The sequence below is a fragment of the Natator depressus genome, chromosome 10 (genome assembly GCF_965152275.1).
Source record: "Natator depressus isolate rNatDep1 chromosome 10, rNatDep2.hap1, whole genome shotgun sequence".
Taxonomy (NCBI): Eukaryota; Metazoa; Chordata; order Testudines; family Cheloniidae; genus Natator; species Natator depressus.
The window spans coordinates 18,462,626-18,490,025 of record NC_134243.1 but is presented as its reverse complement, the minus strand read 5'-3'; the positions used below and the strand labels follow the sequence as shown (position 1 = coordinate 18,490,025).

Genomic DNA, 27,400 nt, shown 5'->3' with positions numbered 1-27,400 from the left:
CTCGCAGGCTCCCTCCCTTCCTAGAGCCAGCCCTGCATGTACCTTACTCTACAAATAGTCCCACTGAAGTCAATGAGGCATATCTGTTGTTCAGGGGTGTGAAAAATCCACACGCGAGAGATGTCGCTGTGCTGACCTAACTCCTGGTGTGGACCGGGCCAGGCCTAGCTGTTGCCTCTTGGGGAGGTGGATTAACTACAGTGACAGGAGAACCCAGCCCATCACAGTAGTGAGTGTCGACACTGAAGCAGCAGCTGTGCCACTGTAGCATTTTAAGTGTAGACATAGCCTTAGTATTTGCCTTAAGTAAGTTTATTTTTCTTTTTGTTTCTGTTTTGTTTCTTTTTGTAATTTCATAGATATGACTGAATATTAAGATTTTGGGCAATATGCCACATTTTAGTGAGTTAGAAGAATTGCAGCAAGGAAAAAAACCACAGTGCACTAAAGGGTATTATTAGGCATTACTCACACAAGAGCTTGAAATGTGATTGCTATTAAAAATATGTTTCCAATAAAAATGGTTCAACCTGAAGTGCTTCCAGGAACCACATTGGGGTCATTCATTACATCAACCCCATCTACACTGTCCAACACAAACATCTTTTCAAGTTCTGGGAATGATACCACCCAGTTTTTGGAGGTAGGTCAAGCTAATAAATGTATGGTGACATATCCACAGTCTTTCAAAGATGGGGCTCTTTTTTCTGAACAAATTCACTCCTCCCTAAGTCTCAGCCATTTCCCCAAACCAAACACTTTAAGATAACACTTTAAGTCTGCAAAAGTTTGGCAGCCTTTTTTGTACCAAATATTATTTAACTGTTTTCTCCTTTGAAATACAGTTCCTTGATCCTCTAGCTTTGATGTGATGATCACAGTGGTTTTCTAGGTCTCCCTTTCATTTCTCTGTCCTCATTTCACCATCTGAGGGTTAAGTCAGTCAGCCCATCTATGTTTGCTGTTGGGATAGAACCCAGTTGGAAAGTGTGGAGTTTAGGCTTAGAGCAGAACTGAGCATTGTTTAAGTTCCAGTTCTGAACTTCACCTATTTTATCCGATTCTCCTGTAATCGGGGCAAGCTCTTTGGGAACTGGATTGTTGTTTTGTTCCATGTTTGTACAGCACCTAAGTTTAATAAGGTCTTGGCTCATGACTAGGGCTCCTCAGTGCTATGGTAATACAAGGAATTAATGATAATAATAATACTTTCAAACCAATCTTCTCATTATTTTGATAATGTAGCCGTCTCATGATTTGGGATTTTGTTTGAGTATGGAAAAACCTAGAGCATGTGAGATCTAAAAGCCTGGGCCCAACAGACCACACATCCTGGTTACACAGGACAATCTCAACACTGGTCAACGCTATGGAAATGAAGTTTGATGCACCGGTAACCTTTGCATTTTGTTTAGGTCCTAGAGTTACATCCCAAATGCCGTATTTGTTACAGGGCTCTATTTTTTGTATTTTCAGAAGAATCCATGAGGTTGCACAGTGGGCCTCCTAAGAACGCGTACATGGAGCAGAGCTTCCAAGGCTTGAATCCGGTTTTAAATATCCCTATCAAGGCAGCTCAAGTGGACCAGGCAAAAAAGAATGCAGCGCTTATAGGTACCAAGCTGGAGAACTGGGTGGACACCTTGGTCAGCAGCATATGGTCAGCGGTGGATGTCTGTAGCACAGGTCCAACTTCCTGTCCAGTCATGCAGACTTGCAGTCAAACAGCCTGGAGCTCCCTGAGCCCAGACCCTAAGTCAGAGCTGGGTCCCATTAAACCTGATGGGCGTTTGAGGTAGCATCTGGTATACCCTTCTTTGGCACAGGTTTTAAAAGAGAATTTAACCTTTCTTATATATGAACCTGACTACAGATTCCAAAACCTCGATGAAACTTTTTGTTGTCTATTTTTAAAAATCTGGCAAAATCTTTGGCATTGTTTCTCCTTCAGATCCATCAGTCTAAGCTTCAGCAGCACTGTGCATCTCCTCTGTATCTTTTATAGAGTCACAACCCTTCTTCATTCACTTCGTATCTAAAAGGCTCCAACATTTTCTTGCTCCGATTATGAAATGGTAACATAGCACATCTGGTATGTTCAGAGGGTAAAAAAGAAGCAGTTGCTAAAAATATCTTTTGTCAAAAACACCTATGCATATTTTGAATATTAACATTTTAATTATTTTGCTACCATAAATAACCAGAAACTCCAATATATCTTTACCGGGAAGAATGATCTATAAAATATGGTTAAAATGTTTTACAAGATGTAAAAAAATTGGGACCCACCCTGACTATTTTTATAATGTTAAGAATTTCTAGGCTTGATTCATCATTGTGTTAACTCCAGTTTCAGACCAGCGTGCATCACACTGGCATAGAAACCAGGCTAACAGAGTGGTGCATTAGGCTTCCTCTCTCTTTTTAGAGGTCAGACATTCTCATCTATTTGATGATCTCTGAACAAAATGAGTGTTATAAAATGATATTTTTTATTCCTATTATGAATAGTCATCAGTCACCACAAGGTCTGGGCACCACTTGCAGTATTAAAAACAAGTATTCTCATTACCCAAAGTCCAGATTCTTTGAAATCTGCATTTTAAAAAAAAATCCACACAGAACACCCTCTGCATATAAGCAGGTGTGCAAATTCCACATATATCAGCAGGTTTGTGCATGCAGCTTATATGTGTGGAGGCTCAGGCCCAGGCTGTGATACTCCTGCTCACATGGCAGCATACCCTTTTCCATGAGTAGCCTGATTGGGTTCAATGGGCCAACTCACAGTGTAAGATTCTACTCTGAGTTAGTCAAAGTGGCAGAATCTGGCCCTTAATGATTTAGGTTTGGAACCTTTTCCAGTGATTTCAGTGGGCGAAAGACTGGGACCTAATTATGCAGTGAGCTGATTCCGCACTATTTTAAGTAGCGGCTAACTAGTCTAACACTAATTGCCTCTGTTGGTCCCAGACCTGCCAGTATTCATGAAGAAGGATAGTTTTGAGATTGCATGGTACATCTGGAAGGTTGTGGAGAGTGGCACCTTGAGTGTAATGGAGATTCCTGACTGAAGCCATGAATTGAATAAAGGAGAGCAAATGCCCTTCTTCAGAGTGTTTTATTTTATTTTATTTATTTTTGTCAACAAGCTCTAATCTTGCTTGTATTGACCCTTTTGACTCTTGGGCAGGCTGCATCCTGTTTAAATACAGATGTGGTACATCATTTGAACCTGAGCTTTCAACACTGAAAAAAATCCAATTTTAAATTCTGAGGACTTTTTAAAATATTTTTCTTATATGCAAATTCATCTCTAGCTGAAGCATTTTGCATGTAATGTGCACTTTTATTTTGTGGTCCGTTGAGTACAATGTACCCAGAAACTTCAAGGAACCTTGATGAGATTAATTATAAAATGCCCTGTTAATTTAATAAAGTAAGGTGTCTGTTTTCCCTTCTGTGGCATGTATAACTTTCATTACCGCTAATGAGAGTTAAGCTCACGCATCAGGGAGGAAATAGACCCTTAAATCTTTTCATAACCACATATCACAAAAAAGGTTGAATTCTCTTTTAAATAATGGTTGCAAAATGACCATAAAACAGAGATCCCAATGGCTTGTTATATTTTTCTCCATTTAGTTTAAAGCTCCTGCAGTTTGCTTTGGACTTGAAATTGCAATGTCAGCTGTGCTGGCATTAAGGCAGAACATTTAAATGTTTATCTGGAACAAAGGTGGATGCATAGGAGGAACAGTTTAGATATTTATTTTTTATGTTTTTAGTCAATGACTAATTCGTAGGTGCTGCTTTTGCAGCTTGAAGATTTTATCTTACTAACTAAAGCTGCCTTTATTAAGAAAAGGCCTTTTCCTCCTCAGACCTCCATTTCTTTCTACCTTCTTGATTTTGACAGTCTGGGAGCTGTAGTTCTAGAAAAGCTTGTAGTTATTAGAGCTGGTTGGAAAGTTTCTGTCTAAACAATGTTCCTGTTTTTCAGCTGGCTCTAGTGGTGAGTGTGTTCAGACCGACATTGCCAACAGGTTTATATAATAGAAACACTTCTCTTTCAGTGCTTTTTAAAAAATAATAGTTTTTATCTAACATTCCATCAGAAATGTCAAATCTCCAGGGGACCACTAATCTTCACTATGAATTTAGGGTTTTAGCCACATTGACCCAATGGGAATTGCAATGGCTAAAGTAAAAGCCCTGCAGATCAAGTGGAGACTATCACATTCAGTCATGGATTAGGGTATAAATAATAAGATTCATCCACTCTCCTAGTCTTTAGATCATTCCAGTTAAATCTGCTGATGAATTCATGAGATCTGGACTTTTGCGCGCGCGCGCACACACACACACACACACACACAACCAGGTTTTTAAATTTGATACCTTTTTTATTATTGAGGAGTGTTTTTTTAATGCTTTGTTGGGAAGTTCTCATTATTAAATTTCTCAAACAGAAGTTGGAAACAATCCAGTCTCTCTTTTATGGATAGAACAGTAGCCACCACTTGTATCATTTAAAATATAAGAGATTCAAAGGACTTTGTTTTAGTTCCTATTTCACAATTTTTAAAAATCCCAAATTGTTGGTGACACATAAATTTTATGCTATGTTGTAAACATCTCAAAAGAAATATTTTATAGTATTTTATTTTCTAAATAACAAAAAGAGTCTATAAGTACTGTAGCAAGCCGGCAATGCCAGTGCTGCTATTAAAATACTAGAAGTAAAAATAAAGGGTCAAATCCTGCAGTCCTTCTTAGGCAAACTTCTGTGGATGGATGATTCTGAGTACGGTCTTTAGACTCAAGCCCAGCATAAGTGAAAGTATGACACTGGGCTATGAATAAAGTCTGTATGTGTTTAAAAGCAGCAGAGAATGAGACTCTTCGAGAGATTCTCAGTTCACAGCATTATTTGAGGTAGGTGTCAAGCTTTCGACCGAAATGATCATGTTCTACCATAGCTGCTATTCTGCAGCTACAGAAGAATACAAAATATAATGGACAGTGTGTCATAAAGTTCTATAAATTATGAAGTGAAAAATCATGGCAAGCAAGACTGTTTCTATTTGCGAACAGAGCCTGCCCCAAAATTATTACTAAGACAGTACTGCTAAGGTCTAGATTCTGCTCAGTGTCTTTTCTAGTTCTAAAATACCGGGCACTTGATAGCTGTGATGAACATTATGTCTTGTTAGAAGAGAATAACTTTCACAGATCTTACATTTGGTAAAAAGGAGAATTCGAAGCAGGGAGCCATAGTTTATATGAAACAAACAAGTTATACATGTGTTCATTTGAAAGTTCTAATAGTATTTTCAGAGCGTGCTGGCTAGTGATATTTTATAAGATTCCATTTGAAAGCCAGCTGTGACCATATGCCTTCCATGGGAGAAGCGTGTATTTCCATATGCACTGTGTGGAGTGATGTGCTCATTTAAACACCATGCCCCTGCCGCTAGATAGACATGTGGCACTTGTACAATCAACCAGCCTGATTCAGGCCAGAAAGATATGTGGCAAAATGCAGAACATCTGCATACCTTTTTTTATGAATTAAATCCAAAGTGAATCCTAGTGATATGCAGACCTGCTTCTGTGGTGATATTTTACCTTGAGGCGAACAGAAATTAGTTCAAATGAGTTTATTTTCTAGATGTGGACCAGTTTTTTTATTTATAAAGTTTGACTGGATATGGAGTAATAATATTTATATATTAGGTTTCTGATGTGTGACATTTTTAGTATTAAAATCATGTCCTCATTTTTGTTCTATATGGAGGGCTGAAGGGACAGAGTATACTAACAATTTTCTCATTGGGAAGTACTGCTATAAGCTATATCTCTATTGCTACGTGTAGAGAGCTAGGTGTATACAGTAGGGTGTAACAGATTAACTTTCCTAGATACTGGCTTCAACGCAAAAAATCTTGCACATACCGTTGCTTTAATGATGATCCTACAGCACCTTCCAAAGGATCAGCTAATGGGTATTCAGCCTCTGGCCATCTTTTACAAATCTAATGGTACCAGTAACATCACAATCCCTTTTATTCACTAGTATAGGGAAGAGGGTGCTAGAGTCAGTGATTCAAACAAAGAACTGAGAAAATCCAAAGCCTTCGAAAGGAGGTAATGCAGGGTAAAGGAAGCACCAATCTTAGAAAGTATTTCTATATTGCAACAAAGGGGAAGCTAAACTCCTTATCTATTTCACTCTAAGGCTCAGGAGCACTGGGATTATGGGATCTTGGGTTTGACTTTTCTGATTAAAAACAAAACCCAGCTTTTTATTTTGTTTGGACTCTATGGGGCAACTCTCCGTTGATTTCAATGGCAGCTACAGCCCTTACACCAAGGTTGAATCAGGTCCCGCAGCTGGGAACGGGCTTCCCAGCACAGGTAGACAGACGCACACTAGCTCTGCAGTGTGGCTGTAGCAGCTCATGTTCATACCCAGGGGGTTGGGCAGGTTTGTACTCGGGTTGCTGGCCCGAGCTGCCACCTCGGCTACCGTGCTATTTTTAGTGCACTAGCTCGAGCACACCCACTCTGGGAAGCAAGCTCCCAGCTGCTCTGTAGACATGCTCTTAGTTTGAAACAGAACTGTCAACTTGCCCATACCTATAATGCCGTGCTCCCTAGCTTCCACAGATTGCCTCTTACTCTCTGCTTGGAAGTAGCCATGAGAATGCCTTCTGTCTTTCCCAGAACTCCAAAGCTTAAACCAACTGGCCAGACTAAGCCTTGGGCTAAATCCTTTATCTTCAGCTGAGTTGAACTTCCTTATACGAAGGCTGAATTTGAATTCCTGCGAATCATAAAGTAGCATTTACCATCTTGTACAAGTAGGTTATACTATGCTGTATATCTGTATTGTCAGGAGAAGTCATGAAAACACTGATATTTCTGCCGTTAACCTTTTGATTGTTACAACATGGAGCTGCATCAGAGTGGCAGTTTTTAAAAACTGGAACAGACGTCTTTCTGGACCCTCCCCCCTTTTTTATCTAAGACTTACAGCTTGACTGTTTCGATGTACTACTTAGCTCTCAAAACAAAACCCTTTATGAGTTTAAATTGTTTGAGTTCTAAGACCCCTATTCGTCCCCTCAACCCACAAAGGCGAGAGGGGAGAATGCTCCCCTCAGAATGAAAGCAGGCCACTATACCATGAAGCCACAGAACAGCTTTTGTGGCTGTAAAGTAGATCAAAAGGAGAACACATCCACTTGTGGTCACAGGGTGGAACTGCCCTGCCACAGGCTCGGTTGTTTTCAGTGCTTTTAGATTTATTATTAAACAAATGCTGGCTGTAGATCTGAGAGTAATTCACGCATCCATACATGTTCGTGTGTTATTTCTGATCATATAGACTGGAATTTTCATAACTCCTAAGGGAGTTATGCACCCATCCCGTGTGGCCCAACTCCCCCAGACTGCATTGAAACCCCAGATATAAATGAGAAAAGTTTGCTTTTGAAAGCAAATCAGTTTGCTCAGTGCAAGGATATATAGAAGGATGCTCTGAAGGTGCTGGTAATCATCAGGGACTATCTTTCCCCCATTCTCAGAGGTGGCGATATGTAACGTATCCAGTAATAACTTATTTCAGAGTAGCAGCCGTGTTAGTCTGTATCCGCAAAAAGAAAAGGAGTACTTGTGGCACCTTAGAGACTAACAAATTTATTAGCTCACGAAAGCTTATGCTCAAATAAATCTGTTAGTCTCTAAGGTGCCGCAAGTACTCCTTTTCTTTTTTTAGTAATAACTTAGTTTATTTTAACAGAAAAATACACACATCAGGTGGTAGTTAGCAGCATCTCCTAAGGTTCCTTACTCCAGTTTGCTAATGGGAAGTAACATTTTAATGCATTATTTTATTTCATCTATACTAAAGAATGATCCTAGGCCCCAAACATAGGGTGCTTAGGATATTACCTCATATGAACACTTCAAGCATCAGAAGTAAAGTAGATTTCACAGCATCGTCCCCTGTTCTCAGGATCCTGAAAAGAGTGCTCTCTGGGGGTTGGAATCCATGCGGGGTGGGGGCTAGGGTTAGGGAATAGGTGACCGAGTGTTAGGAAACAATAGGGTTGGGGGATTTGCATTGTTCCCCGGCTGGCTCTGCAGGAATTACCTGAGAGCACAGCCTCTCGCTCTGTTACCTTTCTGGAAGAGCTTCCTCCACAATGGGTCTCCTTTGCTAAAGAGGTCACCAGAACAGCCACAGATACCCCTAACCACAGTGGGGCCACACTACAATGCAGCAGCGGCAGGAGATCTGGGGCTCTATAGCCAATACATGGCTTCCATGTGGATCCCAGGGGATCAGTGTGATTTGTGTGAGGGGGATCTCTCTCTCCTTTCATTGGGCAGAGAGGACAATGTGGGGAAAATTCTGCAAAGGGATCCTCATGGGATATTCCTGCCCTCCAGCCCTCTCCTGCAGGTTTTGCATGGGAGGGGTTGATCTGGCCTCGGGTATGGAAATCTTGTGTTAAATAGTCTCTTTCATTGTGCAGCTTGAGCATTCACAAACATCTCATTACTGTTGAGTGGTGGAAATAATTATTATATTGCATAGCAGTCTGTTAGAAGGTGCAGAGTACAAAGGGAGATTTGAATGGTTAATTGCACAATTCCACGTTGTAGGAGTACAACACAATGGTCCTGATTCTCCTCGCACACCACTTACCACTGGTTTAACTCCATTGACTTCACCGGAGTGACTCTTGATTCACAACTGGTGTGAATGAGAGGAGTATTAAGCCCAAAATATTTTTAACTGAAACAACGAGATTTTCACGTTAGCTGACACGAGGGCCACGGTAGCATTTAGGCTATTTTCAGTTACATGTGCTGTTTTCTGTGATGAATTGTGATGCGGTAATACTGCAGATGCCCTGTTTATTTGGTTCTCTTATACCAACAGTAGCGTATAGATCACTCTTTGCTGTTTGCTTCAACCTTGGTTACCTTCTTTTGCCCATGGGTGCTATCACAGCTGCTACCTCACTATGTCTGCAAACAAGTTTACCTGACAACAACAACAAAAAAGGTACCAGAAATCTCCTTGAGCTGAATGTACAATCTATGCAAATTCTCTCGCTATTTTGTTACAACTTGGAAATATTACTTGTAACCTTGCCAAATAAACAGCAAGATATTGTACAGGTGCCTCTGATAACAGAGTAACAATTTTCTGCACGGATCATTGCGCTGCATTTGTACATTGTAATGACTTACTTGTCTTTGGTTCTGTTGTAATTAACACCCTTGACTGAGAAGACAGTCGTTCCTCTTGTAAGAAGGGCAACTTCAGTTTGCTGGGAATATTCTGGAGGAGAAAGTCGACTGCAATTTTTTTCATTTTTCAAGTTTACCTACAAAAAAGGCCCAAGCCTAAAGGTCAGTAATTGGATCTTGGTTTAGATTTCCTGGAGCAGATCATATCATTTTGAATTTCTAAGTGTATGTTCACATTGTGACGTTCTGTGAATTGCCCGATTAAAAAAGCCTTACTTTCTTTCTTTTTTTTAATTGTGGCCTTAAACTGTAGTGGAAAGTTAGATGTTGTCTCTTTCTCTCGGTCTGTTGTCAACCTAATTAATAAAAGGCACCTTGAGATTTCTGTTGCAACTCAGAGCTGTGTAGCTGTCAGCAGACACTTCACAAATACAATTGGAATTGCTTACAAATGCAGTCTTCAAGAAAAAAAATGACCTTCCCTTTGGGCAAAAGGAAGGCTTGAATGCACCTATAATCCTTAGCAAACTATGAGAATTCTCTTCTGCAACATATTATAGCTAAACTGGGTGGTCTAATTACCTACAAAATGCTAACATCATGACTTTCTATATAGCGGTACAGATTTGGTCTCAGTTACACCAGCATGATCCTGGAGTAACTCTGCTCGCTCCAGTGTGACTTCATTGGAGTTCCTCTCTGATTTACAATAGTGTAACTGAGAAAGAATCTGTCCTGGTGACTTTATGTAATTCAATGAAGATTAAAAATCAGAAGAACTTCTGACATTTAGGGCTAGATTTTTAAAGGTATTTAGGCTCTAAAGATGTAGATAGGTGACTAACTCCCATGGCTTTTAAAATTCCCATATGCACCAATTCACATCTTTAGATGCCTAACTACTATTAAAAGTATGGCCCAGTCTGGTCTTTGGATCAGGTTCAGACACTTTTCTTTTTAACTCTTTGCTTCATTGGCACTGAGAACAGCAGAGTTTCAATAGTCCCAGTATTCCCAGCAGGCTGGCAGTGCTTTTAAGGACCCAGAATGTGGTTCTCAACCTATTTACCATTGGGGGCTGCATCCAGTACTACCTGTATGGCCCTGAGGATGTCACATGGGCAGCAGCTGGATGCTGATTGGGCTGCAAGTGGCCCGTTGGCTGCAGGTTGAGAATCATCTTTTTTTTCTTCTGATGGTGGTACAACCCAAAGACCCCAGAAAAGGGTTTACACAGAAAATATAGTGTATGACACACACACATTAATTTGAGCTAATGAAATTATCTTTCTAACTTTGTCTCTTCATTTTTGTTCCATTGATTTGGATTTTTTGTATTGGTTAATGTACTCCATAATAAGTTATTAATGTTCCCTCAGAGACTGGTAGTGATATAGTTTTCAGAAATAACTATTTTGTTATATATCATAATATGCATAAAACTGTACAGAAATATTTTGTAATCTATTGATTAAGAAAAAACCATGTATATACAGTAAAGTTTAAAAAAAAATTGGAAATTCAAATGGCACACACTGAAAGATGTAGATATTTTGCTATTTATTTAAAGGAGTATTTTATGAGATATTAAAATGTCTTAAATTGACCGGTAATCAAAGTTCAGAAGTCAGAATGCTTTTCTTGTAGTAGAATGTGATTTTCAGCAATTATTGCACTACCCATTTTTGCACCCTTTTGTCTTTCATTTAGCAGAAAAACAATGTGCCTTAGCGGTATTCTTTGTCTATGGGAGTTTGGTTTTTTGTCTGACAAAGCAAATTTTTTTGCAGAAAAAGAAATGGATGTATTAAATACTGTATTATACCAAAAACACTGCGGTTGTATATAAATGCTTTCTGTCATACTGTGTTTTCAGATGCAGAATTTTAAAATTAAAAAAAAAAGGCAGTCTTTAGGAATAATTGTGTGATTTACTCTTTTCATCTCAATCTGATTTAAACATTTTTTTTAGAGAGAGAGAGACACAGTCTGGTGATGTTTACCAAAGGACTTGAAAACAGGAACCCTTGAATTCTAATCCCAGTGCTGACAATTTCCTCTCCTAGGTTCAGCTTCCCAATTTCCCAAAATGGGGTAAGGCATACTAAGGACATAGGGGTGTTTTGGGAGCTAGGTAGTATTTGTAAAGGACTCTGAAGATGTAAATGTTGTGGCTCCATTTCTGCAACCTTCACACACATGAACATTCCCTACTCAAGTAAGCAGACCCATTGACATTAAGAATTAGTCACAAAGGTGTTTGTAAAACTGGTTAACCACACCCCATAGCACAAATTCCAGCCTGTCATGGAAATCCACCAAGGCTCTCAATATTTAGAGAAAGGGGGAAAAGGACTCTACCTACACTCAAAATATGATTTCCACATCTTGGATTCTAAAGACACTGCAATGTGTCCTGACTTTAGCTCTCCCATAGCTCCCTGATCTGCTGGGCCAGATTATCCCTAGCTTTTACACGGGTGCATGAGGATTGGGGAGGGGTGCAAAGAGCTTTCCGACCCACTTTGTGCTCCATTTCCATCGCCCATGGACAAATTTGGAGGAGTGTGGGAACTGCTTCCTCTGTACACCCCTGAGGCACAAATCACCCCAAAAAGAATAGGGAGAATAAGAGTCCTTAATTGTGACACTGAGCAGTCTGTATGCAGAGATGGGAGTTGGTACAACCAGCAGCTGGTATTATGCAGCTGACTGGCTGCAGAGATGGTGAAGTGGGTATGCCCCACCTACATTGAAGAAATGTTTCCCCTGGCTGGGTCAAATCCCAAAGGGTCCAGTGCCTAAATCGCATCCAATAGGTGCACTTAGCCATTGTTATGCTCCACACAACGTCTGTCTTTCGCAGAACAGAAATGAACAATGTTGGTATTTGTCAATAGGCTATTCCACAGAGCCCAGCTCCACCAGATCCAAGAAGTTCCCAAACATCAGTGAACGTCTCCCGCGGAGGGAGGTCACTTGGTTGTGACTAAGGAGAGATATTGTCATGCTGTCTGGCATGGTTCACAACTGGGAGTGCCAAACTCCGGGCAGACTGTCAAAAAACAGGACAGACACCCCACACTGGCGGTGTCTTCTATAGTTAGATTTCACCAACCCAGTAACAGATGTGAACTCCTAGATCACTGTGACAGTTCTACAATGGCATCACAGACACTCCCCTTGGGCACTCCAGTCTGTCTTGCTACCCAGGCAAGCTGGACTTAGCGATAAATGGTCACTTACACCAAAGATCACAAAATGTTCAGGTTGCAAAATGTTTCTGTCGCTTACCTGAGGTCAATTTGTACCTTAGAATCTCATACCAGAGACAATGTTTGTAGCCAGTCCTGTAATAAACTATCTAAAGGTTTATGAACTAGGAAAAAGAAATGTTATTTACAGGTTAAAGCAAGCATACATACACAAATGAGTCTGTAATTCAAAAAGTGACAGCAGTGTAGTAAACTGTTAATTCAAAATGTCTTCAAGGATAACCCATGCCAAGCAGCATGGAGATGGATCTCTTTGCTCATGTTTAGGAATCTTTGCCCCTGAGGGTATGTCTACACTGCAGTTAAAAACCTGCCGCTGGCCCATGCCAGATGACTCGGGCTCGGTGTAAGCATCTGGGCTTGGACTGGAGCCCAGGCTGTAGGACCTTGTAAGGTGGGAGGGTCCCAGAGCTCAGGCTGCAGCCCAAGCCAGAACATCTACATTGCAATTTACAAGCCCCTGCAGTCCAATCCCTTTGAGCTCTAGTCAGCTGGCATGGGCCAGACGCAGGAGTCTAATCACAGTGTAGACACACCCTCAGAATACAGACAGCATAAAAGAGATTAGAGTGGAGGAACTAAAAATACCTCACAAGGCGAAACAGAGTCCAAACTGAAGGCATAAGTCCACGCATAGGTTTCTCCTTTGATAATACACAGTACCTTTTTTGCCACCAATGGGCCAACTTGTATGCAGGGCAAGACCTTTACCTTAATTAATATGACTTTTCCTGTTTGGTGAGTTACACAATTAGTGTTTTACAATGCAAACGCTCAATATAACTTACACCATGGGCGATAAATGTTACAAGTGAGATCAATACATGCAGCATCCTACAAGCATCTTTAAAGTCTAAACAGTAAACACATTCTTAGATGTTAAGTGGATAATATCTATTTTGAGCATGCTAACACACAGGTAAGCAAGACTGGCTTCCAGCTGTGCATTTGTAAGTGTTCAGTGAGGCTTGGGGCCTTGGCATAAACTATCACCTGGTCTGCCAGTATCAAAGATATCCCTTTTGGTTATTGCATTTGTTCATGAGTTGGTGACTGGTGTGTTTAGCAATGTCATTGTGAGTATATTGAGTGTTTTGGATTGTCTCTGCTGCAATTGTCTGATACAGGGTTGCCTGCATAGGGTATGCCTGAGGGCTGCACACAATCTTTGACATCATCAGAAAATAATCTGTGGGTTTCCCATGCACCCTTGAGCAAGGCAGAGAGTTCTCCTGGCAGCCAAAAGTGCCTCTGAGCATTTTCACCTGCAGTTCAGGAATGCCATTTTCTTCTGGCACTTAAGTGCGATGAGCTGAGCTCATACATAGGGAACACAGTACCAGTGTTTTAGTCCTGGCACAGAGGAAAGATTGTCTGCAAAAAACAACAAAAAAATTTCACTAAGTTTTATTCAGAGGGCCTTAAAACCTATCATTGTCCTTTATTGGTGAACCAGCGCCCTGATTAACCATGCATTTAAGTTCTTTGGTTAATTGGGGCCTACAGCTTGGGTATGAAGCGCCTCTGAGCAGATAAACAAAGTGACTTCCTAGAGAAAGGGCCATCTGAGCAGTCTACAAAACCACACTAACAGAGAAACATGTCTGGCAACTACAGAGACTGTATATACTTCTAGTAGAGCTATTACCATCCCAGTTTGCATCAGCCATTCCTAATCAATCTTCATCTGAATAAATATTTACATAGAGCAGAACCTGGCTAATTCACACGCATGACTGGGAGACCCATTGCTAAATGTAGTGAGTTAGAGTAAGTGAAGACTTGCAATAGAAAAAGTTTATTTTGTTCCTCTCTTTTGGCAATAGCTTAGTTTTATTGCCTGTGTGTAATACTTCATCTGTTCGTAAAGAATTGTAGCATATTTTCCAAAAATAATGACATTTTAGACATCACTACTGTGAATTGCTGCTAAGTCTTTGGTGAGAAATAAGGTGAGACTACCATTTTTATGTATGTAAATGACGATGTGTGCAGATTAATGAGGTATTTAAAAACATTTCAAAAGACATAGATGGCAAATTGTCAATCATTCCATGAGACACATGTTTGGGCTGTGGTAGAATGTCATAACCGGCTCTTCACTACGTTCTGTTCTCTATACTGGACACTCTTGGGAACAGGCCCAAACATACTTTGGTATCCCTGACATATGGCTCTCAGTAGAGAGAGGATCACGATGCAAAATCCGGACTCCGATTTCAAGCACCTTTAAGATCAGGAGTGTTTGAATCCAGAGATTTAGGTCAAATTGGACAAACCAGCCATCAAATTCAGATCTGGCTCCAATATCCATTCCCAAACACAATGTTCTGAGTAGGTATAATCAGACACTCTTGGTCCCTAATTTCACTCAGGACCAGACCAGCGATTTCATGGTCAAGGATCTTGGAACCTCTTTTTATTTGTAAATAGCATAAATAGGACTCAATAAAAGGTATGCTGCTTTTTGCACACTTATTCATGATCCAGCTGCTAATTTTGACCTCAGCCAACACACCAAGCTTTTGTTCCTTTCCTCTTCTCCTCAACTTATTAAATAAAGCATGTGTGGTCTAAATGTAAATTTTAGTTGTGCATCAATAACTATCTAATCTTGGGGAAGCATTCAGATTCAGCATAGTTCATATGAAACTGGAAACTTAAATAACAGCTGCCAAGAGTTCATGAAAGATCTGACTGTGTGGTCAGTGTCATGCATTTATTCAATCTGTCAGGATCAAAATGTTATGATGTTTGAAATGCAGCAGGAATAAGATACCATATTTAATTCAGGAAAGTTTACTCTTACTTGGTAAGAGAATTATGGATAACTTTGGTCACCCAGCAATTTAAGATCCAAAGCAGACATTTAAACCTAATCTTTTGACATTCCCCTGAGCTGTAGTTCTACACGGTATAACACAGATACCTGACGTACTGTAAACAGGTAACTACAGGCTTTCTTAGCCTTGTTTTTACAGTGTGATAACACAAACAATAGCCACTCAACATTGAAATGGGTAAGATGACGATAAGTGTGTAGGATCAATATGGCAGAGTCATCATCAAGCAGTTCCAGACATGACGGGACAATTTCCTGCTTCTGCTCCTACATGATTATGTTACTCTGTGTTTGTTACAGACAATGTTACAAACTGCCCAGTTGTACTGTCATGGAAGATGTCAGACTTAGAACTCTACAGGCTGATCCTGACTGCATTGAAGACAATGCAAGGCCAATCCCTCTCCTTATAAGGATTTAAGGTAGTAGCAACCTATGGTCTGCCCAAACCCTATTGCCTCCAAAAGACCTGTGGGAGATAATTGAAGGGGGCCGTCAGCCATAGAAGAAAGAAACAGAGCTTCAGGCTACCGTGGCCTAAAGGCATCTAAGGGAAGAAGGGCTGCTCCCGGCTTGTTGAGTGGTGCAGGGAAGTAGACAAAGACCCCTGGGCAAAAAATGTGGGACAAGGAAAAGGTCAGCTCTGTGGTGTTCCCTTCGGAGTTGGAGTTTGTTGAACTTGAACCACAGACTCCCAGCCTCTGTAGGGGTATGTCTACGCTGCAATTAAGACACCCGCATGACTTGGGCTCACAGGGCTCGGGCTACGGGGCTGTTTAATTGCAGTGCAGACATGCAAGCTCAGGCTGGAGCCTGGGCTCTAGGATCCTATAAGGTGTCTTAACTGCAGGGTAGACATACCCTCAGAGCTTAACTGTGCAGCTGAATGCCCCAGCTGCATAAGGTGCGAAGAGAATTTAGCACATTAGTCCCTGCAACTTTAAATTACTTGTTCTGTCTGCAAGTAAGCAAGGTATAAACTCCCTGGCAACCCAGCAAAGCACTCTGCTGCCGATGCCTCACCTTCCCAGTCTACTGGAGCATTCAGGCAGTCGGAGGATAACTCTTTTTATAGCTGTACAAACAGCTATAACAGCTAAAATAACAGAGGTATTAAATGGAAGTCTGAAAATGAGAACTTTATAAACAGCACAACACTATAAACCACATGGGCTCCTAGGGGAGAGTCATTTAAATCAATACACTATGGCAAAGCACAGAGTAAAGGCTTTCCTTATAGGTGACAGAGGATATAGCACTGATCGGAGATGCAAGTCCTACCGCTGGCTCACGGTGTAAACCGTGGGTGAGTCAACCGCTCTGTGCCTCTGTTTCCCCTACCTTTCTTAACCACTGCCTCAAATGTCTCGTGTAAGTAAGGATCAGTCCCTAACTTTTGCTTTGTCTCCCACCTGCCATCCCCATGTTCTTGCCCTACAGGAAGAAGAGTCTCCCTGCACTCTTGTTCCAAGGCCAGGATGAATTTGCTCATTAAACTTGCTTATTTGCTGTGACTCTACGTGTGTCTCCCTCGAAAGGAAGAGCACTTTCCATTTCCCAACTTTAATTTGGTTTTCCTTAGAAATAGTAGAAGGTGACAGCAGAGTGTTAGCTGCTGAGATGGTATTGACAACCGCGACCAGGCTGAAGGAAATAATACATAACCTCTGCTAAGCACTAGCAAGAATAAAGGTCCAGCACCTGCAAAGCAAAATAGTTGGGATAGCACATTTACTTCCATGCCAAAATCATGTGATGATCCATGCTTTTATATCAGGCATGGAATGGACCAGGTTGTTTCTGGCTTCAGCCTTTGTGTGCAGGGGTGGGGGGTCAAGAGCACAAGAGCGCAGGGACTGCTCCCTCCTAGCTGTCCTAGGGCACAAACCACCTGAAAGCGAGCAAGGAAACGGCAGTGCCATTACCCTCCACGCTGTTGGCTCCAGTCTGTGGAACTGGCTTATCTCAAAAGGGTGGGGTGGGGGTGTAAGCAGGCTATGCCATTCAAAGGGATGATGGGCGGGGGGCCTGGCCCCATGCAGTCCAGGGAGCTCAGGTAGGGATTGTACCTACAGAGGCGACCTGGTCAGCATAGTCTTCCTGTCCAGTCTAACCAGTCTCCTTGTAGCCTCCACTTTCCTTGGGCACATTAACCGTCAGGATTCTTACATCTCCACAGCCACAGCACCCTGGACGGGAAATAGTCGCTGCTGACAATAATTCTGTGGCTTTTTCTGTGCTACTGAGTAGCAGGCCAATCCACAAACATCTATTCACAAATATTCTTTATTCACCTGAATAGTTCCACTGAAGTCAATAGGCCTACTCCAGATATTGTGAATTACTGGCCTGAGTAAAATGTGCTACGTTGGGGCCTAGCATTGCTCAAATGTAATAACAAAAGCAGCAATCCTGAATATTTTGAAGTGCTTGGGAAATGACTAATTAGAAAGGAATAAAATGACCCTTCAAGCCCTGCAGACAACACCACAAAACCCCACCAGAGTGATTTTTCAGGGTTTGCTAGCCAGGCACAATATCCTTAAAGCAGTTTAAAAGCAAGTCTCCAGCCTGACTAGTGATAGCTATGGTCCTAGAACTATATTTTTTAGTGCTGGAGTGCACAGAGGTGCTTAAAAAGATAGATTGGTTGGGACCACATGGATCCAGTCTATTAAAAGAGTTTTCCCAAGCCTGTAATTATATTCAGTAACTCCAAATCCACAAACTATGCAGAAAGATAATGCCTCAGAAAACTAGCTTTATTGCTGGAAAGGAATTATGCCTTTTTTGCTCTTCAGAATTCTTTCTTAATTAAAGCCATTGGACTGACATACTGTATTTACAATGTCACATTCATGAGGCTTGGCAAATATTGGGTTATCATATGCAAGCACATGCTTTCCCAAAGAAGAATCACTTTCCTCTATGCTATGTTCACTCTATCAATGGTTCTTTCTGTTTTACTTCAGCAGGAGTCTGAATTAACTTCTCTCCACTAAAATGGCTTCTACAAGCAACTCCACTGAGAGTAATAAGATGGCTTGGCTGGGGGAGGAAGTTCTAAACCCGAGTTCTGTATAGGCTCCTCTGAGAATAATGCCACTGACGTCTGTAGGACCCGTCACCCGAGTCAGTGTCATGCTGTGATTGTAGCATGGGAAATGCGGGGCCACTGATTCCTCAGTATGGTGATGGGCAGAGAGAAGCCAGGAATCCTTTGTAACTATCAAAATAAGTGACTTTTAATTAAAGGTCCCACTGAAAAACATATTGACTTACTTTATGAAGTTGCAATAGCAAGGGTCACATTAAACAAACACCCTTTATAAAATCCACCTTTTAAGGGCCAGGGGGCATCTGATAAAAATCCTTAAAATGAGATCTAACCAATAACAAACATTTCATCTGGGCTGAGGGCTTAATTTGGAATGTGCTTCTGGGCCTCGCTGGGTCATTTAACCTGATTGCTCCTAGTCTGAGTGAACTTCCCGAACGGAACAAGTTTCCATGACTGGAAATCAGCTGTATAGGCTATTAGTTCCTGGGATACTATGCCCCATATTCTTCATAGAGATATTGTTAAGATATGAATATAGCATAACTAAGATGTGTTTTATGCAAGATGGGTCTTGTGAGTTATCATTGGAAAGGTTATGATTTACTGAATAGGATTATCCTATTTGCATGCATGTATCATTTTTGTATCCAAAGTTAGGAATATTGTAACAATTACAAGTGGGTTTAAATCTAGGTTTAAGCGGGGGAATAGTCCCGCTATTGTGGGGAACTTTCCTGGCTTCTGTACTACCCCGGTGAAGTGGGTTAGCAAAAGGATCTGAGTCCTCGCTCCCACTTCTTTACCCAGTGGCCTCCCTGCCCTTGAGGACTCCCCTTCCACTCTCCTGTCTGGCAGAGTCCTCATAACCCCAACAAGGCTGGGCCCAGGATTCCTGGGGGGCTCGACCCCCCAACCCTGCTCTGGTCACCTAGGACAGAGGCTAGGGTGTACCCACTCCAGGGTACTCTGTCTGCACTGGGCACTTCTCTGACACACTGACCATTACATACAAGTTAAAGCAAATGCAAGTTATTTAATCAACAATTAATTTTAAAAAGAATAAGGAAAAATGGGAAAGGTTAAGGAAACACACCAACCCGCTCTGTGGCAGGGAACATCACAAACAGTGTCTCTGGAATGTCAGGGCAGTTCACAATCTGTTCCTTGTAAGTCCCAGGCCTTCTTCTCAGGCCCTGGCTGTGCTGTGGGGATGCTGTGGGTTGGACACTTGCTCTCGTGGTAGCCACACGCTCTCAGGCTCTAAGTGGTAGGACCCTTCTTCCCAGTGTCGCCCCTGCCCTATCAGGGTTACGATCCAAGCCTGGTCTGCAGAGCCTCTTGGCTGAGGCGTCTCCCTGTGCTGGGCCCGCTGCCCAGGGTCCCCCTCGGTCTCCCCAGCTGCTCACCGCACCCAGCTCCAGACTGCTCCAGCCCCAGCTGCACCACTCTGTCTCAGCACTGCTGCTGCTCTGCCTCCAGCTCCCTGGGCTGCTTCTTCGGCCCCTCTGGCTCTGGTTGCTGCAGCTCTGCTCCCAGGGCAAGTCTGCTCTCTCTGGGCTGTGCCTCTAGCTTTGGGGCTGCATCTCTGCTCCCAGGACAGGGTCTGCTCTCTCTGGGCTGCTTTTCTGGTCCCTCTGGATCTGGCCCAGCTCTGCTCCCCAGCTTAGCTTGGGCCCCTGCTTTCTCCTTAGCTCGACCCCACTCTGTCTGACCCAGGCAAATCCAGCTCACATGGAGGACAGGACCTCCCTGACCTCCTGACTCTCTGATTAGCCTGCCCGCCCTGTCATTCAGGCTGACCTGGAGTATTGGCCTCTCCCCATTGTTCCTGGGGACTATCAGTCTCAGAGTCCTGGTTTCCCACAGACCTTTTAGTACTGGGAGCTAGCCAACCAAAACACCCTCACTGAATGTTAGTAAGGGGGCAACAGTCCCCTTACATAGGGAACACTCACCGGACAGAATGCAATCAGTCTGGATTGGCCATTAGGGAGAACAGTAGGACTTTGAAGTCGCTAATCTCCCACCTTCCTGGGAAATCTTTCTGAGGATTTATGGCTGCTCTGACACTGCAGATTCATGTCATCTGGTACTGAACTCCATCTTGGACTGCTAGTATTTTTCCACAAAGGGGGTGGTGACCGAGGTGGGACATAAAGAATTCCCACCATATGTAAATCCTATTTAAGGCAGGAAAGTGAGTTAATCAGGGTCAGTTCTTCCTGGAATTCCTGCCCAAGATGACTGCTGAAAATACCTAAGACTGAGCGGGGGAAGAAAGTACTGGACCCAGGCTAGAACGTGTCTAACCTGTGAAAGGAATACCTAGAGTTCTAAGCTGCAAGCAGGAGCAGTTTGTCTTCAAGAAACTCTGCAACCTGCTTAAAACAACATTTAGGGTGAGAAATTACTACTTGTAGCCCGTTTCTTTAGTGTATTAAGCTTAGTTTGAGTGCTTGCTTTATTTGCTCAGTAATCTGTTTTGATCTGTTTGCTATCCCTTATAATCACTTAAAAATCTATCCTTTCTAGTTGGTAAACCTGTGTTTGTTGTCTTGAGACCAATTTGTGCAATTCATAGCTGGGGGGCAAAAAGCTGTGCATGCCTTCCTCCACATTGAGGGAGGGAGCAAAGCTCACAAGCTTATGCTTTACAGTTTTCTGTGCAGCGCAGGAAAATACAACTTTGGGTTTACACTCCAGAGGGGGTGTTCATTTAAGTTCTAGGCAATTCCTGAGCTGAGTCTTCCCATGCAGAGCTGACCTCAGTGTCTGTATCTTTCTGCAGTTGGGTGTGGCCCTACCTGCATGTGTACTGGAGGAGGCTTGAGGGCCTGGCTCAGCAGGGCAGTGTACCCCAGTACATCAGGTGACACCCTGGCACGGGAGAACCGATTACAGTTCCACCCCTTATTAGTCTTGGCCAATCAGCCACCTCTACCTCTCTATGCAGTTTCAATAGGAAGCAGCTGGGCTACTCCCTCTTGCCCCACTGCATTTCTAACCCCAGACGGTGCTGTAGAAAAGCATAAATAACAGTTCTTTCAAGCCCTCCTGCACATGAATCAAAATGGAGCCCAACAGCCAGCAACAAACACTGTGGTCTTCCCTGGTTCCAGGGAAAGCTCCACCAGCAATTTTCCCCCAGGTAAGAATGCCCAAGTCCCTTTTTTAAGGTTAGGACCATTAGAAGATGGAAAGGAGAAGCAAATTCTGTCGTGTGCTTCCTGCTACTACTTTCCCATCTTCCCTGGAGACTTTGCCATAACTCAGTAAGGGGTTGTAATGTAAATAACCTACCTTACTAAAGTACCCCCTTCCCTCTTGGACTCTGGGGCTTCCACATTCTCTGTGATGTCCTTCTCCAGCACCAAGTGTTTGCAGAGTTGTTGCCCTTACACAGAAGGACCTCTCAGTCTCAGGAAGAGCTGGGAGAACTCTAGCTCTCATTAGCTGCAGGTTCTCTGCACTTCCCAGGATACACTCAACACTTTGACTCCAGCGCTCATGGGCCTCTACCCGCCCTCTACAGACATGACCTAAAACAAACAACACGAATCTCATTTTGGAGGCATTTGTTGTTTTTTAATACAGTAGTTATGGATATTCTCTTATGATCAAATGCCGTTCTTTTCTGTCATTCGCCGTTAATGGGGGAGAGTGTGTTACTAGGTCCTATATCAAAGTAATTCTGATGGTGTTTAACTACTTATAATAGATGGATATGCTCCCTATCCCACACATAATTGAAGAATGGCATAAAGGCTTGACAAGAGACCTCACCTGAATCACAATAGCATTAGCTCTTGGCTCTACTTCACATCATTCACAAGTTATGATCTAATCAGTTACTGCAGCGATAATGGGGCATAGCAGTTAGATCACAGGACTGTGTTCTACCACTGTGAGATTTTGGGCAAATCACTTTACCTGCCCTGTTTCAACTTTCTCATCTGCAAAATGGTTATAATAATGTTTAAATACCCCACAAAGGGAAGGCAAAATAAGGGGGCTGGAAAACTCTATTAATGGTTGCAAAGCACTTTGTGATCCTCTGAGGAAAGGTTCTGTCGAAATGCAAAATACTATTCTGAATTTAATCATTACCATGAAAGCTGTAAAAGAAATTCACCTTCTACAAGCCCTGTCTTTGGAACATTTGTGCCCTTTAACCCTCTCTGGTTGGGACTTCTAAAGAAATCTAGGGGGTTTAGACACCTCATCCATAATTTTAATCTTAATGGAAGATATAGTATGTGCCTAAATCCCCTAGATGGCTTTGAAAATCTCGACCTCTGATAATAGTGAATAAAGGAAATAAAATAAAGTCTGGGCTTGACTCTGATTCTGGATATTGTCTGAACTCAGGGTGTTGGCTGTGATGTTGTAATATAGGCCTATTTAGGTTTTATTTTATCTTTGCATTGCAATGACTTACCCTAGTGCAGGTAGCATAGCAGCAATGGAGCCGCGTGTTCTTGAGTCATTTTACTGTTATACAGTGCGTATACTCCAAGTATGGGAGCTAACTATACGTGGGGTAAAAATAAATTAATTTATTCCTATTACACTGACTCCATGATTGTGTTTTTTAATTCTCCCCAAATAGGACCTGTATAATAATTTGACTTGAAATAGGAAGTTCATTTTAATGTGATCTCATTTATGAAAACGTATCACGGTGGTACATATGGCAAGGAAATGAAATCATTCTTATAATAGATTAGTATTCAAGATTAAATATTTCACTTTCGAATATATTCTGCCTATATGTGCTTTTAATCCCCCAACTACATTTAAATTCAGGTTTTTCATATATTGAGAGCAAGCTGCTGCCTGTCATGTCACTCCTGATTTTCCATCACTGTTAACTGATGGTTTGCATTCATTAGCATACAGTGACACTGGTCATCTTCTTTAGAAGGCGAGGATTTGACTTGTTTCTTGTTGCCTTCAGGATAAGTTTGAAGTTAGATTATTTCAGGGAGCCAGACTTCAAAGACAAATGTACCTACTAAGTGTATATTTATACCTTCACCTAGTACACTACACATAGATTCACCTCCTGGAATCAGTGGCATTGCAGGAAATGCTGGTTGGTATTAGATTGGAGCACTAGACTGGATGGGGAAAACCGCTAAGAAGCAGTTCAACAGTTTAAGCAGACTTCTTGGATGACCTGGTGCTTGTGAGGCAAAGCCACTGTCCCGGCAAGACACCATGATGAAATTAGTCACTCAGAACACTGGTCATATCAGTTCTGAGCTCTGCATCAAGCGAATCTGTCTCTAGACCTAACTGAGAAGGGTGCCACAACCCCGTACCATTAGCTGTCTATTAAATCGGAAATGACTCTGAAAAGTCCCAAACTAAATCCTTTAATACCCCTGAATTTAAGGGTGGTCAGTATCCAGTTCTGAATCTTGTCTGGAGTCCAAGTCCGCCCCCTCTCTGTTGTTGCTTGTATTTTGCTATGGACAGTCAGGGTTTTGGCTTCATTTGGTTATTTATAGAGGTAATTTCAGGAAGACAGAATGGAGGTTGTAGAGTAAATGATGTAAACAAAAGAACAGAATATACATGAAATTATGCAGGCAAATATGCAGCCAGGAAGTATTGCAGGGATATTGCGAGTCCATTTTTACACTGATAATATATTAAGAAGGGAAGCTAGAATTTGGTACAATGAATCCCTTTGTAATCAAATAGCCGGCAACTATAAAGGTGGGCCAGATTGTCTGCGGCATCACTATGCATAAGTTAGACGCTTAAGTGTGGTGATGTCTTAGTACTCTCAAAAGCCGAATCCCCAGCTGGTGTGAATCAGCGTTGCTCCATGGACATCAGTGGAATTATGGGGATTTAAACCAGCTGAGGATCCAGGTTCTGGGTTTTCAAAGAAGACTCAACCTGACCTCTCACTAGGTAGCTGTAATTTTTGTACCCCCACTGAACAGCCCTGGACTGCAAGAGCTGGGGTACTGTAGGCATGCAGTGACTTAGCTACAGAGAAAGCAGTGGCAGGAGGCTGCAATTTGTTCTTCGCCATATCTGTCTCCAGCCAGTGTTACTGATTCCTCACTTCCATGTAAATAGAAGTGATTTATAAATCAAATCAAAATAAAGAAAAGAAAAAGGGGAGCACAGAAAGAGAAGAAAACTGGAAACTGAGAGCGAGGACAGGAGAGATCTTCTTAAAGAACCTAAAGTTGTCGGAGAAGAGACAAAATGTTCATGTTGAGTGGCTGCATTAACTTTACAGAGAGGTTTTCATGCCTTCTTGCCCTACAGCCCTTCGGTCTCCATGTTCCTAATCTCCAGAAAGATTTCAAAACATTACCATGCAAGCAACGCATTACTTGGGATCCTGCATATTTATGCACTTCAGTTTCCCAGTTCAATTTCCCACAGTCCAGTTCCCTGCTTGGTTGTCACCAGCTGGATGCTAACTGATTCTTCTGTCTCTCTGGCCTTTTCTTTTGCAAGGGCAACAGCTTCAGCTGCTGCCAATTAACATTAATTAAGCCAGTTTCAATATAATAGATCAGACTCTGGCAATTCACAGAGCACAATAGATTTACCCCCCAAAAAGTATACTTTTAGGTTGTTCATGCCACATCAAACTCTTAACTAGAGAAGTTTATAGAAAAATCTGGCTAATGGGAAGAAGACCTGTTTGTACTGTTTAAAACCCACAAGCTACAGTAGAATGCGTCTTTAATGGTGACTTTAAGATCCTGGCCAAAGATTTAACCTTTCAGGGACAGGTCCTCAGCTGGTGTAACTCTGCGTAAAACTACTAAAACGAACTGTTATCCTTGGTCTAGGCTCAAGAAAAAATTCTTCCCACTTTTGGTCTCAGAGAGATTATAAAACAGACAAACAAAAATCAATGGTAGAAGAAGGATCTTGCAGTGCTATATTTTTATTTTTAGTTCAGCTCTTAATTTTGTGTGGTTCACATTGTACACAGAACGTACCATCGAGAACTAAAAGAACTTCATAGTGCTGTTGCAGCTATTGAACCCAGAAATCAAAAGTCCTTGAGTTCTCTCTCTCTCTCTCTCTCTCTCTTAGAAGTGGCTGATCATATAAGATGCTTTATATCCCCAAGAGAAGGGGGGACCCTTTCTTAATCTCTCAAACCTTTTGGGCGGGGGAAGGAAATCTTAAACTGTATGTGTCTGAAAGTGTTATTTAGCAGCTTTTCCCTCTTGACAGTCTTGTTGTACGTATGGCAGACACTCTTTTTCATAGTGTTTGTGATGGTGCTCTTCTTCCTTTCACTCTGAGCCCTGGTCTACACTACAAGTTTAGATCAGATTTAGCAGCGTTAGATCGGTTTAGCCCTGCACCCGTCCACGCTACGAAGCCATTTTTTCCGACTTTAAGCGTTCTTAAAACCGGTCTGTACTCCTCCCCGATGAATGGATTAGTGCTGAAATCGACTTTGCTGGGTCCAATTTGGGGTAGTGTGGATGCAATTCGACGGTATTGGCCTCCGGGAGCTATCCCAGAGTGTGCCTTTGTGACCGCTCTGGACAGCACTAGATGCACTGGCCAGGGAGACAAGAAAAGCCCCGCAAACGTTTGAATTTCATTTCCTGTTTGGCCAGCGTGGCAAGCTGATCAGCACAGGTGACCATGCAGAGCTCTTCAGCACAGGTGACCATGCAGTCCCAGAATAGCAAAAGAGCTCCAGCATGGACCGAACGGGAGGTACTGGATCTGATCGCTGTATGGGAAGATGAATCCATGCTGGTAGAAATCCGTTCGAAAAGACAAAATGCCAGAATATTTGAAAAAAATCTCCAAGGGCATGAAGGACAGAGGCTATAACAGGGACCCACAGCAGTGCCGCGTAAAAGTTAAGGAGCTCAGGCAAGCCTACTAAAGAACCAGAACGGCAAACAGCCGCACTGGGTCAGATTCCCAGACATGCCACTTCTATGATGAGATGCATGCCATTCTAGGGGTGTCCCTACAACTACCCGAGCCCTGTGCATGAACTCTGTCAATGGACTCTCAAGCAACAGGGATGCAGATTTTGGGGACGAGGAGGAGGTTGAAGCACAGCAAGCAAGCGGAGAAACCTTTTTCCCCGACAGCCAGGAACTGTCTTTCACCCTGGATCTAGTACCCTCCTAACCCACCGAAGGCGGGCTCCTGGACCTAGAAGGAGGAGAAGGGACCTCTGGTGAGTGTACCTTTGTAAATATAATACATGGTTTAAAAGCAAGCTTGTTTAATGATTAATTTGCCCTGAAGACTTGGGATGCATTCGTTGCCAGTACAGCTACTGGAAAAGTCTGTTAACGTGTATGGAGATGGAGCGGAAATCCTCCAGGGACATCTCCATGAAGCTCTCCTGGATGTATTCCCAAAGCCTTTGCAAAAGGTTTCTGGGGAGGGCAGCCTTATTCTGTCCTCCATGGTAGGATACTTTACCACGGCAGGCCAGTAGCACATAGTCTGGACTCATTGCATAACAAAGCATGGCAGCGTATGCTCCCGGTGTTTGCTGGCATTCAAGCGACATCCATTCTTTATCTCTGTCTTATCCTCAGGCGAGTGATATCATTCATGGTCACCTGGTTGACATAGGGGAATTTTATTAAGGTGACATTCAGAGGTGGTCGTTCCTGTTGAGCTATTTGCCTGTGGCTGAACAGAAATTATCCCCGCTGTTAGTCACGCAGTGGGGTGAGGGGTGAAGCGGTCATCCCAGAGAATTGGGTTTGTGTGTGTGGGGGTTTAGTTGGGTTTGTGCTGCACGTTAACCTGAAAACCACAGCCCCTCCTTTTAAATGACCAACCCATTTTAAAGGGCCAACCCAACAGGTGCTTGGTATGTGAAATGAGGGTGCTGCTGTTTGAAACCATTCCCACATGTTAGGAAGGTTAAAGAAGCCAAAAGACTGTGGCTTACCATGACTGCCTGGAAGCCAAATT

The 27,400-nt window shown here is 42.4% G+C and overlaps 1 protein-coding gene across 1 annotated transcript in view; it reads left to right on the top strand.

Moving 5' to 3' along the window:
* The window catches only part of XYLT1 (xylosyltransferase 1), a 315,294-nt gene extending 304,123 nt beyond the window's left edge, over positions 1-11,171 (top strand). Inside the window, exon 12 of the mRNA XM_074965390.1 lies at positions 1,477-11,171. Coding sequence (XP_074821491.1) covers positions 1,477-1,799 — 323 coding nt within the window. The 3' untranslated portion in view covers positions 1,800-11,171. The remainder of the gene's footprint in view (positions 1-1,476) is intronic.
* The last annotated feature ends 16,229 nt before the right edge of the window (positions 11,172-27,400 follow it).